The sequence below is a fragment of the Marmota monax genome, unplaced genomic scaffold, assembly GCF_021218885.2.
Source record: "Marmota monax isolate L192 unplaced genomic scaffold, Marmota_monax_Labrador192_F-V1.1 WCK01_AAM20220418_F8-fsc00197, whole genome shotgun sequence".
Lineage (NCBI taxonomy): Eukaryota > Metazoa > Chordata > Mammalia > Rodentia > Sciuridae > Marmota > Marmota monax.
Window position 1 is genome coordinate 1,343,852 of NW_026694815.1, and position 14,347 is coordinate 1,358,198.

Below are 14,347 nucleotides of genomic sequence, written 5' to 3' on the forward strand. Positions count from 1 at the left end.
GACAATATGCCTCCTGTATGTACAGATTGATTTCATGGAATTGGTAGAAGACAATACTGTGTATGGTCTTTATTCTGTGTAAACCTGGCAGGAGTGACTATAATTCATGTCAACAGCTGTGCCCAGAAATGGATAGGGATATATTACACGAAGCTTCAAAAATTCTAAAAAGAAGCTCTTTCCTCTTCCAAGAAACAGTTTCTTTCATTTGCTGGACCACTGTAGGGTAATTATGGTAGAAACTCATTATAATTAAGAAAAAAATATTGGCATATTTTGTAACAGAAAAAAATAGAGAAATATGTTTAGCAAATGGTGGACATCAATATGTGGGCTCTTAGATCAATGTAGTAAAGGCTTTATTTATTTCAAGAGGACTTCAGTTCTCACTCATCAGGGTAAGGACGGACTCTTAAAACAGGATGCTTCTCTGGGCTAGAAGCCAGGAGACCTGGCTCTAGACCCAGGTGTTCTGCCTGTTTGCATCTTAATTTCTGCATTCCTTATGATGTTTTTTTTTGTTATGACCTTATAGGATTAGTGTGAGAATCAATCAATGCATTATGATAATTCATAATCTTGTGCATAATATTATGTGATTCTCACAAATTTATTACGTGAGAAATGACAAATTTATTGTGGAGAGGTTAGAGAGAAAAGACATACTGAAGTATTTTTCTTAAGTGATAAAATTTAGAATCAGATAAACCAAGATTAAAATTTGAGACCTATGACACATATATTAGTTATGTGATTTTCATAGATTACTAATAGCCCTAACTCCTTATAGGAGAAATAGCAGACTTACAGATTTCTTGTGAGAGATTAAGTAAAGGAGATGTAGTATATGAAGTGATTTGCAGAGTGCCTGGCACAGAAGGATATTATAAATGCCAGTTATGTTAGTCAGCTTTTTGTCACTGTGACAAAAACAGCAAACAAAAGCAACTTAAAGGAGGAAAAGTTACTTGAGCACAGTTTCAGAGGTTCAGTCCATGGTTGGCTGATGCCAGTGCTCTGGGCCCAGAATGAATTAGACCATCATGACAGAGAACATGGCAGAGAAGTGATGCTCTGCTCATGGTGACCAGAAAGCAAACAGACAGAGGAAGAGGATGCAGAGAAGATGAACCCTTCCAGGACACACCTCTAGTGATCCACTACCTCTGGACATGGCCGACCTGGTTACCACCCAGTTAGTCCATTCAAACTAAGATGGACAGATTGGGTTACAGCTCTTACAATCTAATTATTTCACCTCTGAATATTCCTGTATTAACACAGGAGCTTTGGGGGAATATCTCATATCCAAATCATGACACTATTATTTATGAAAATTCTTATGTCTGGACTAATAATTAGAAATAGGTGATGGTAGCACAAAAGTATCATTATTATAAAAGTTTCTTTACTGCTTTGCAATTCAGAGTCCAAAAAGAACTTTTATAAATCACCTACCACTGTCCATAACACAAACCCACTGAAATTTGAATCTGCATGATGAGTTCAGTCATCTCTGTATGATAAAATCCTCAGCGGATACTCTGATATCCTACATAAACTAGAAACAACTTCTATATCAATATGTACCAGAATTGGTATGGTTACTTAATTTTAAATCTTTCACATTATGGAATAACTGAACTAGTGCATTGCTTTCTAATAAATAAGCATCTATAATATTTCTAAATACTATTGAACAACACAGTGATGTTGGTCCACTTTTTCTGTATCTTGGACCCTGCACCCTGGGATTCTGAAGGGACTATCCTGTTTTACCAACTATTTAGTATTTTCTCCACTTGTTGGGCAATAAATATAGACCCTCTCCAGATACAGGAGTTAATCAAGGAGAAAGCTCAAAATCCAAGTGGAGAAAGAAGGAGAAGGAGAAGGAGAAGGAGAAGGAGAAGGAGAAGGAGAAGGAGAAGGAGAAGGAGAAGGAGAAGGAGAAGGAGAAGGAGAAGGAGAAGGAGAAGGAGAAGAAGAAGAAGAAGAAGAAGAAGAAGAAGAAGAAGAAGAAGAAGAAGAAGAAGAAGAAGGCGAAGGCGGCACTTTTTCTCAGGCACAGCTAAATGTAAAGATAAGACAGCTCAGCAAAGCCTATCTGACAAAGAATGTGACACATGAAGAGTAAGGGAGAAAAATGGGAGAGAACTATATGCTTCTAGCCCCAGCTACTCAGGAAATGGAGGAGGCAGGAATATTGTTTGAGCCCTGGAATTTGAGTTTATCCTGAGAAACATAGCAAGACCATTCTTTAAAGAAAAATAAACAAAAGTAAGAGAGAGAGAGAGTGCAGTTTCAGAGGTTCAGTCCAAATGATCTAATTTGAACTCCTGGATCCTTCCATTCTTGAAGCAAAACCCATTTTCTGAAAGTGTTAATTCTTTCTTTCTGAAAGTGTTAATTCTTTCTCTCTCTTTCTTTCTTCCTTCCTTCCTTCCTTCCTTCCTTCCTTCCTTCCTTCCTTTCTTCTTTCTTTCTTTTATTGTGTTCTGTTTTGGTATTACAAGCAGACTAACACAATTTCCTTTCCCCCTTTTCACTTATGTTTTGCATTTTGGAATATTCATATGAACCAACACATTTTATTTCTTGATTGACCATGTTTTCATTACTTTCCACTTATCTATTCTTACAAATACATTGGTGGTGATCATTTTGGGGAAAATATAAATGATTTCCAAGGTCATTCTGTTTTTCATTAATAGCGTCAACATTGATTATTGTTTACTTTTATTTCATGAAATGCCATAATGTAGAAGAATGTCAGTGAACTGAGAAAACATAATATTGCTCAGAAACAAGTAAAAGTGAACTTGTTCTCAGAACTATAAAATGTACCAGAATGCCTCGAATTTGTTTCTGGTATAATTTAAACCCTCTTAAGAACAAATTGGAATAGAAAGACAGGCAGAGAAAACTAAATTTTCTTGGAAACATTTTTCAAAACATTTTCTCAGCCCTATGCTGAGAAAATTTAGACAGGAAACTGTCCAAGACACAAGATCAATTTTGATACCTTCTTCTAATGGACTAAATTGTGTCCTTGTCAAATCCACATGTTGATATCTTGCCTCTCAATGTGTATTTAGAGGTAGGGCTTTCACAGAGGCAAATAAGGTCATATGAATTCATCAGGAAGGAGCTCAAATTCAGTAGGACCTGTGTTGTAGCAGAGAAAAAACACAAGTACAGCACTCACAGCACCAAATGTGGTCCCAGTAAGAAGGCAGCCATCCGCAAGCCATGCAGAGATGCCTTGTGGGGAACAGCTCTGCCAGCAGCTGGGTCCTGGACTTCCAGTCTCCAGAACAATGAGAAAATAAATTTGTTATTTAAGCTACCAACTTTTGGTGTTCTGTTTTGGTATTACAAGCAGACTCACACAATTTCCTTTCCCCCTTTTCACTTATGTTTTGCATTTTGGAATATTTATAAGAAAGAGGATAAATAGAGAATCTTGGTGGCATAAAGTTGAAAATATAAACATTTTCTTTAATTCACAGATGGTAATTAAAGCACCAAATATACTAACTAGGATGTGATTTCAGCACAACAAACATCTTGTTTAAAAAAAATGAGTACTTAAAATTCTCATTTAAGAGCTATGGGTGTAACTTAATGATGGAAAAGGAAGGAAGGAAGGAAGGAAGGAAGGAAGGAAGGAAGGAAGGAAGGAAGGAAGGAAGGAAGGAAGGAAGGTCCTATTTAAAAATTACAGAAGTACTTATTAAGGACCTTAACTACCTCAATAATACCTGAATACATTAATAATAATTTATTCAACTGGTTACTCTCCATGATTAATATGTTATGTCTTCTTTTGGTGCCCAGAAATTATATCCTTGGGTATATTTGATGTACTGATTATGAGATTTAAGAATATAACAGGAAAGAGTTCTGGGTGGAGGATATTTCACGATAAGATAGCTAATCATTTTGCAGGTGGCAGAGGTATTATGCTGAATGCCATGTGGAGTTTTTGTGAAAATGTTGTGCACAGAAACTGATGTTTATATTCAGCTTTATGGGTCAGCATTTCTGGGAAGTGAAAATTCAGATTTATACAAAACATTGTTAGGTAGTAGGGTCATTTGCTGAAGAATTCACATTAGAATCTTGTAAATAGCTTTCTAACTTACCTGGAATTCAGGTATTTGACTTTGAAGTGGATCAAGCATTATGTGAGGATTTCAGGGAAGTAAAAAAAGAGAATAACAGTAGCACCAGGGAAAAATCAAGAGTCTGTTGGTTAAGTCATAATGGGAAGAATTTCCTGGACACTTCATGTGCAAGCAATCTATGTTGTTCTAGGGAATTTGGTCTTGAGATTCACATTATGAGAGCAGCACATTTCTAGAGATGGCAGGTTAAGGGACCAAATAATAGATTGTGAACCTATCCTCAGAGGTGCTTTAATTTGAACAAAGTAAATGACCTTGTGTTAGTTCACGTAAAGCTAAATTTCTTGCAGCAGAATAGGATCTTTGAAGATCTTTGGAGAGGGGCAAGAAAGTTTTTTGGTCTTCAGAGATTGTGGATGGCTGGGAAGCAGGGTGTCAGATGTTTCTTCTCCATCTGCATTCCTGCACATACTGGATGAATTTCAAATTTGCTGGTGCAAAAGACCTGGATGGATCTGTATTGATTTATTTTTCCCCTTCCAATTGACTTTGGTGAGTCAGGCTGCAAGAGTTATTTGGGGTAGGAACTAAATAGGACAAGTGCTAACTGCTTGATCTATGACTGATTTAAATATCCATTTAAATTTAAAGACATATTGGATATTTATGCTATTAAAGAACATACCTATTGTGTTACTGAAATGCTGTATGTCTTTCGCAACAATTTGTGCAATCCCAGCAAGCTGTAAGCACCACATTACCATCAAGAATTAGTAGCATTTATCTAATTTACCTAGAGTCATCATTACTCTCAGGTATATTCTGCTCTGCTAGCTCATAATTAGTGTGACTAAGGAAAGAACACTGTGGAGTTAAAAAAAGAAACACAATAAAAGAAGAGAGAGATCAAAGCAGCCAAATGATACTAAAAAATGTTAAAACTGAGCCAGTTACTGAAATCAAGATGGAATATTAACAGGTAGCTCTTCCCCAGGTACACATAAGTAACTCTCATTAGTGATAATGGACGCCCTGTGAGCATTCTAGGAGTCTATGCTTCTGAGTAATATTCTTTGGGGAGGGACTGCAGGCAATGTCTAGAGCGGTTACAAAGGTGGAAACATTAGCAAATAAAGATTAATCAAAATGCTTTTTTTTAAATTTGACCTACTATAAGACTTTATATCTTCTTAGAGCCCTCAAATTATAAGGCTTATTCTAGGAAATCCAACTGCTCATTACAAATCTTGTTTTCTCCCCTGCTTCCACAGGCTCCCTATTAAATATTTGTACTATTTATTTGTGTGTACACACACACACACACACATTTAAAACTAGTGTGAGATGTTGAATAAAAGTCATAGGGACTTTGGAGAATGATAGATTTGGCTTGAGTTTCTGCTCTTCCACTTATTAGCAGTAGGCCTCAATTTTTAATCCATTAAATGGAGATTCTAATAGTAATTACCCTGATCACTCTTCTGAAATTTAGATAGAATGATGTATCAAAAGCACATGGTGTTCAGCCAGTACCCTTAAGAGTTCATTATTAAAATTAGTGATCTGAGTACTTTGAAAAATTTGAGACTGAATTGAGTCCTCAATAGAAGTGAAACCAAAGACAAATAGATTTTTCTTCTCTTTGTACGAGATTCTGAATAAGATACTCAAAATTCTTATAGTCTCATTCGGTCTGAGCAAAACATAGTAAAAGATACTAACAAACCACACCTCCATAATGTGACTGTGTAGGACAGAGCCTCACAAAGTGCTTAATTGAATGGTAGGAATTCTTTCACTTAAAAAGAAACACTTGTTCTTCTCATTTAGGGTGAGAACATAGTGAACAATTCCTTGAGACCAACCTTGGGGTTTGGTATAGATTCCTTTTCATTGTACATTGATAAAGTTGGTGAAGTGGGTGCATTCAGACTGGACAGCATCTATTTTTTGTCTCAAAAATCTATATTTAGTCTGGGATATCCAATGACTTGTGAATTGAATCCCCTGGAACTGCCTCCCAGGATCTCTGGGTTCAGGGTCATTCTCTAGCCAGTATGGATCAAGACCTGGTGGCAGGAGACATCTCCCACATTCAGCCTGGCCTCTAGTGAAATGTGGGATAGGAAATCACATCAAATTAAAGCATGGACAGAGGCCCAATTTATCTCTAGATGTTTGCACTAACTAGCTATTCAATGGTGATGGTTTGCTGATACTGAGAACTCTGAAAAATTGGCTAATCATCCCTGGAGATTCTGGGGTCATGCAGTAATAGAAACAAGCCAGTTTCATTGAAACACTAATTTGTTCCTGCCTTCTTAGTATGTTCTCAACAGAAGCATCCTGGGCTCAGGCTGTGTCTTTCAGAGTCCAAATACTTGTTTTATTCTCCTGACATTTTGTTCTGATCTCTGTTGACTGTTTCCATCCTCTGGTGTGCACACTGTGTAGTCATTTCTTTTATTTATAACTAATGCTCTTTACACAGACTCACTGATTTGTGATCTGGTCACACTTGCATTGCTCTAATATAAAATCTTGTCTTATTCTCTAGCATTTTTTTTTCATCCATGACATTTATTTAGCTCCTTGCATTTACATTTTGCTTTTCTCTCTTATTACAACTGCAGATTTAAAATGTCTGCATTATACCAGAGAGGAACAGCAGTTTCCATTCAGAGAGACCACTGTGAACCATATCTTATGATTTTAAAGCACTTTATGATTTTACAGAGCATCTTCACACACAGGATATCTCATTTGGTCCTCACAACAACCCTGTGAGGTAGGTGTTAACGTGACCATTTAACAAGGGCAGGGAAAGGAAATAAAGAGAGACACATAGACATACTACATGGAATTCTACAAGAAACTTAATGGTGTAAACCTTGGGGCTGTGTGTTAAAACTTGAAGAAAAGGAGAGCTGTGAAAATGTGGTCACACATTTCTCAGTACAGAGGCACTCAAAAATAACATGGGATCATCCCACATTTTTCCAATACGTTTTTGTCTGCCTTTCCCACTTCTTCAATTTCTTCCTCTTCTTCACCTACACAAAATAACTCTACTTCTACTAAAATATTTATTTTTCTCCAGAGTCTATACTTAAAGCTTAAAATACAGAGAAACTTGTTGTAATATTATTTTTCAGCATCATTTTATCATGTGTAAGATGTTTTTGTTTGAAATAGGTAATTTAAGGAAACACATTTTGGTTCAAATGTGTTGAATAAATTATCCAAAGCTCCACATTACCTTAGTTTTTTAAAACTTGAAAAATAATATGCTATAAGCTGGAGATCAGAAAGGAAGGTAAACTAAGAAAACTAAATCAATCTATTTTTTAATATTCTAGGGAATCTTTATCTCCTCTGAACACTTATAAAGTCCTGTTCTTTCCCCATAGAGCTCTAGCATGTTCTAATTGCCGGCTTGTCTGAATCTCTCAGGCACAATTATCTCTGCAAGGCCAGAGACAATGTCTATCTCACTAGTTGTTACATCCTGTTTCTGGATGAATACAGTGAACATATGTTAAGTGAATGAATGAATGAATAGATTTTCTTCTATGCCATCCCTAACCTTGGTTGAGAATAATGTTTTTAACTTAAAGAACCACATATAATCAGTTCTCATATGATCAATTCTCCTTAGGATCCGATGAATTAAAGAGGGATTAGCATGACTAAGAGAGTGAACAGCAGAGGGCTGCTGGTCTGGTACCTGAGGATAGGCCTGGGCACCCCACCAGTCACTGCATGGGAGAGTCAGGCAAGGGGTGCAAATGGGATAGGGGTGATGGTAGTAGAGTGGAGAATGTATGAATGTGGCAGTGGAGACCCAAACAGCACCAAGGATCAGGAGAAGAAGCCAGTAGAAGCCAGGCTTGACACAGGAACCAGGGTCATTTGGAGGAGTCACAAAAGGGATCTTGGAAGTCAGTTGTGTTGATGACCTGTCCAGAGGTGAAAGGCCTTTTAATTAGATGGAGTCAGAGAGTGTCCTGCCCAACCCACCTGATCTTAAAAGGGTCCTCCCCTAATATGATCAGGAAGTTGTACTGGTCCTGACATATATATAAAAGAGGAAATCAATGGTTATTTTTATTACATTTAAATTGTGTTTGAAACATACACAAATATATATTAAAATAATTCAATATGATCCTTTCATATACCACAGTTAATTAATTATGTGGGGAGCAAGTTATTTTTATTCAGCATAAGTTGGTACAACCTTTATGAAGCCATTTGTTAGAATTAATCAAATTGCAAAAATATGCATATAACCTTTGAACTATTGGTTCAACTTTGAGTAAATCCTATACTAAAAATTATTCTCACAATATCATGTATGAAGTTGTTGAATATTAGCATTATTTATTAAAGCCAAGCAAAATTGAGGGTTTAAGATTAGCAACTGAATGATTCTACTATGATAATTATGGAACAGCTGAATATTGGAGTAATGTGTGGTCATTCAGAGGAAAGAGAGCCATATATAGTGACAAAGACAGATGACAGACACATCAACTTAAACATGAAAAATATAGAGCGTGTTATATTAGATGTACATGTAAATGATTCTTCCTTTTCAAAATATTGTGAATTTGTGATATATATTCTTTGGGGTAGGCACAGAGAGGAATATGGAGGTTATGTACACATATATACATAAGTAGCCCTCTATGGCTTTGTCAAAGAAAGTATGCACATGAACTCCAAAATAGCCCTGAAAAATCTGTAACTGACAACATTTCCAAACATATTTGAAAAAAATCTTCCAAGCATTTGATAACCCCAGGTAACAGTAGACAGTGTGACTGTTCAGTTTACAGACAAAATAAATAAATAAATAAATAAATAAGTTCCTTAGTTTCCAAACTCAACTAGAGTGAGTGTTTAGAAGCTCAGAGAAAGCCTCAGGGAAAGAAAATAAAGACAGGAAAAAAAAAGTAAAGGTAGAGATAAAGATACACATAAAGCTGGGGAAGAGAGACTGACAAGAAGAGCTCAACTGAACTTAAATGGAGGAAAAGGACAAAGGAGAATAAGAAGAATTTTGTGTAAAAGTGACCATCTCAAAGGAAAAATACACAAAAAAGAGAACACAAAAGATATACTAATGCTCCCATTATCTTAATATAATCATAAAAATGATAATGGTCTCTAATATCAAACACTCTAAGAGATACACAATATTCTGAGTTGTTCAACTTTGAAAGATCCTGCTATTGGCTGATATTCACAATCATAACTCTACATTGTCTAAATGTGCCACCCATACATGGTATTAGGTTAAAAATCATTTTTTGTGAAAGCAGAGATATACTGGTATTGTATTTTTTAAAACAAGCATTACAACTAAAAATTGCAAGATTTTGGTACATCAAAGGATTTGCTATAATCTGTCTAAAATGCACCCCTGAATAGACTATGACTCTGTTCACCTCAGCTGTTCTCTCTCTCTCTCTCTCTCTCTCTCTCTCTCACACACACACACACACACACACACACACACACACACTACATGCACTCCTAATGGTAAAGAAGCCTCGTTCCTCTTCATAACCCTTTCATTGTATTAATGAAAATTTCACCTAGACACACAAGAAATAATGCACATTTCATTTAACAATAAGATGACCTTATTTTTTGAGGTCCATTTTATAGATTCTCTACATGGCAACCTGGGGTCTGCATTCCACTGACAAAGATCCCAGCTGCTAAATCTATTCTGTTGCAGGTCTTAAAGTCTAGAATATGGAATGTGACCTTTTCAAGGTTTCAGTAAAACAAAACAAAACACCCTCCTCAGCCCCTGACCAACACAGCCTTCAGAGAATTAATCTGTCAGGGTTCTTGGGCTGTCTAAATTCCTACATATAAGGTTTCAGTTCGCTCAGTTTTAGTAGGTAAGGAGGCTGTAATTGTTTCTATTCATAAGCTTGATTTTCCCTCAGTGGATAGAAATTGACTTGAGAATTGAACAATTTTCTATGTGGAATTTTTAGAAAATAGTACTCATCACAAAAACAGAATACAAATGGGTAATGAGATTGAAAGAGTTGCATAATCTCATCTATTTGTTTTACTCCAATTAGCATGTTTTATTTGTAGAAAACTGTGGCTGGCTTCCACAGACTCTCCATGGATCAATGCTGAATTTCTCAATGTTTGTCTCAAGCTCAGACCACCGATATCACAATCTTATTGATTACAAAAATGCATAGAGAAAATGAGAAACAATAACTTACTGAATGTGCTTCCACTTCCTTTTTCTCCCTTTTGGCCCTTTTGTCCAGGATTTCCTTTAAAAAACAATAACAAAAAAAGAAATTGTTTTTTGGTACTAAGCACACACCCTCACTGAGCTGCACTTCCAGCCCCAACAATGCTGCATTAAATGGAGATAGGGCATCACCAGTCAATCTAAAATATCAATGTATAGCAACATATAGATATTGCAAAATAATAATCATACGGATGTTAATAATAATAATAATTGCTATCACTTTTGAAAAACTATTGCAAACCTGGTATACTATCTTAAATTATCACAAAGGTGATGCATATTCCATTTTTGTAAAACAAGCAGAGCTGAAGGGTAAATAGTTTATTTTGTACTTATGTATTCTTATATTTTTCTCTTCATCTGACTGTGCCTCCCTACCATCCTGGGGACGCCCAGTATCTTGCACCTTATCCTAAACCTGACTGGATTTTTTCCTATTATAATTTACCTATCTCATTTTCCATTCTTTTATGGCTTAGCAGCCAAAGCACTAGGCTGTGAATGGATTGCTCAGAGTGTTTAGATTCTGACAACCTAGTTCCTGACAGAGGGCAAAAAGGTCCGTGCACCATATGAACCCCTAGGCTGGTCACTTTTGACTTCAAAAACCAGCATCCATTTACATAAAGATGTAGTACAAACATTATCATTTTATAGGGGGCAAGGATTTAAATAGACCTGGAAATATTGCTAGACCTTGATCTTTGCTAATGATTTGTAATTCACACAGAGTTACATTTTTAAGGGATACTCAGGAAAACTTTCTTTAGTACTAACAAGTGATTTTTATGGTGAAATTTCATGACAGTAGCGCTGCTCTTGATTATTAATTCTTCCAACAGGCATCAAATATCTATCGTCTAAGGAATTACCTTCTTAGCATAAACATAGGACTGATTCTAATGATTTCTGGCTAAAGATCAAAATTTTGTTAACATTTTTTATTTCCCCCTAAAAAATCAAGTATCTCCATAATTCCATCCAAAATACACTATGGGATGTAGACTCTAGGGGATGTAGTTTAAAAACAACAGAATTTTGAATGATCCTAATAGTTTGAAGACCTCTGTGTTGACTTAGTCTGCTCTGTTACTTAATAGAAATGTGGCTGACAACAGTCTTTCAACTTCTAGAGATAAAGCATATTCTTCTGTGAAATTTAAAAAGAAATAATTCTTTAATCGGAGAGTTGCCTTGAAAATGAGTAAAATATTTGCAAAGTACTTGTTCATAAGAGATGGGAGCTCCTCTATTATTATTTCCGTTATTTTTAAATCTTCCATAGCTTAGCTAGAATCTGAAGTTTTATTCTCAATGAATGAAAGACAAAGACCTTTTCATCTCAATTTAATTTTTGTGGCATACTTTTTAAAATTCCATTTAAAGTTGTAATATTATTTATTGATTAACCTGTTGATTTCTCTAGCTTATTTTGTCTACATCTGTGCTTAGTTTTGGACATTTGTCTTTATATGCCATTTAGAAGATTTCTTCTGACCTCTAATATATCAAATCTTTAAAAATGTGGTATGTAATGAGTATAAGACTTGAAGCACTTAAAATGTACAAATTATTTCCAATTGAATTTTATTTTGAAGATATAATGAAAGTCCAACTATTCTTATTAGAATAATATAAAGAGAATTTCTTAGTTTTGAATTAATTTACATATTGTTATTTTATTCTGTATCATTAAATTAACTTCATAATTTTGATCGAATAATTTCAAGTAGTATTAAATTGGCAAAACAAAAACCATTAAGTAACCCAAAGCCCACCAAACCTCTCTTATCTTTTTGACCTAAATTTGTCATAGTGCCAAATTTTCAGATGTTCAAGAGGAAAAATCTAAGAAATTAAAGGAAAAAAATGGTCTAGGGAGTTAAAACAAGATGAAACTAATCAGTACTAATTCTTTACAGAGAAGATAACATAATATACTGCTTAATTTCATTACTTCAGCATTAATTTCACAATTAGGAAAGAGAAAAAGACTGTGCATCATTCTTGAAAGTCTTTTTGCATAGCTATGTCTTGGATATTTGATTTAATGTTAATTTGTAGCTTTATAAAACTAGGAAAGTATAAAAAGATTCCAAAACAAAACTTTATTTTGAGTTTTCCTGGGAAGCTAAATGACCATTACTATTTCAGATGGATCATAGACAAATAGATTCATTTTTACTTTAAGTTTACAGTACAGTTAAATTATTTCTTCTTATTTCACAAAATTATTTTAAATTATCTTGTAACTATAAGTAGCTTTGAAATTGCATCAAATTTAAGGTTCTAAATATATTTGTCTATTGAATTCAAATTGCCCATATTGGAAATGAGATCCCTGATGTTGTAGATAATTTTAAACAAATTATAAACACACACTTCTTCCTATATTGCCCAAAGAGCCTGATTAAAGGTAGATAGTTTAGAGGTAGTTGGTACATAAACACACCACTCATTTCAGATAATCACATCTCTAGTGGAGACTAATTACAGGTTGCTTATTTGTGGCTGTCATATAAAAACTGATATCATCAGCAACACTGCAACACATTTCTTAGAACTTCTAAAATCCAAAGCATTGATGAAACCTAATGTCAGTGAGCAAGTGGCACAACAGAAATTCTTATTCATTGGTAGGAATGCAAAACAGTGGAGTCACTTTAGAAGGCAGTTCAGCTGCTTCTTAAAAAATAAATATGTTTGCCATGCGATCCAGTAAATATACTCCTAGGTAGACTTTGGTCCATGCAAATACATGCTAATAAAGGGTTTGAGTGGTTTTATTAATAGTTGCTGAAACTTGGAAGAAACCAAGATTTATTTCTTAGGTAAAAGGATAAACCAATTATGATAAATCCATAAAATGCAATATCATTGAATAATAAAGAGAAATGAACAAACAGGTAATGAAAAGATGGAGAGAAACCTTAAATACATCTTGCTATGTGGAGGAAGCTTGTCTGAAAAGACAATGAACTGCGTGTTGCCAGCTGTATGACACTGTAAAAGGCAAAACTATGTTAAAGAGCTGAGCCATGTTGATTATTAAGCATTAATAAATATAGAAAGAAGTTTATTGCACATGAAATAAGATTTCAGCATTTTGCCAACTGTGTCTTAACAGCGTTTGGCCAGTGTGGTTACAGGGGTATTTATATTTTGCTAGTTTGTTTTTCTTTGCCAGTCTTTCCACTCTGTTTGCTCTAAGATAGATACCATTCTTCATGGTGACTTATGATTGTATAGAGTGCATAAATACTTCCTGTGTGTATGTGTTTTTAAACTATTTTCCTTCAGGACACAGAAGCTTTCCTCAGGTGAACAGAAACCAGCTTCAAAAAATTTTCAGACCACAAAATAAACTACATGTGTGTGTGCTACTATTCCTATTATGATGATCAATTTTTTGTTGTCCAAGAAATTTTCAGAAATGATGATCTGATGTTTATTTGCATATTTGATAGCAGAATGCACAGTATTAAAGTACCTGTCCTCCCCGCCTTTCCTGTAAATCCTGGGAGTCCCCTTGAGCCAGGAAAGCCAGTTGCCCCCCGATCACCTTTATGACCTGGAGGACCTGCATGGTTAATAAAAAAGAAAGTGGTTAACAGTTCATTGTTTACGTAGTTTTGAGGGTATTACAAATGAATATGAAATAAGTGAATCTCTAATTGAGGATAGTTTCTTTTCTAAAATTTCACTTGTGCCACTGAAAGATAAAATAGGTATAAACATTAGTGCATTTAATACATTTCAGATATTCAACAAATAACATAATGTTAGAAGTAAAAACATACAAGAAAAAATCTTGGAGTTTTGATTAGAAGGTTTATGTAATGAATCAGGAATCTTTTTAGATGACACATTTTGCTCTAACTGAAATGATGATTTTCTAAAAATTGAATTTTTAAGATTT

At 34.9% G+C, this 14,347-nt stretch overlaps 1 protein-coding gene across 5 annotated transcripts in view; it reads right to left on the reverse strand.

The window, feature by feature from the left end:
* The window catches only part of Msr1 (macrophage scavenger receptor 1), a 77,749-nt gene that overhangs the window by 22,040 nt on the left and 41,362 nt on the right, over positions 1–14,347 (reverse strand). For 2 of the 5 annotated variants that reach the window (XM_046425962.2, XM_058573128.1), the window contains exons 8-9: positions 13,919–14,008; positions 10,391–10,444 (exon numbers count right to left, since the gene is read on the reverse strand). In XM_046425962.2, the coding sequence (XP_046281918.1) occupies positions 10,391–10,444; positions 13,919–14,008 (144 nt within the window). Of the gene's footprint in view, positions 1–3,143; positions 3,311–6,834; positions 8,090–10,390; positions 10,445–13,918; positions 14,009–14,347 lie in introns of those variants that run through there. The other 3 variants (XM_058573130.1, XM_058573129.1, XM_046425965.2) reach the window with 3 other exon arrangements.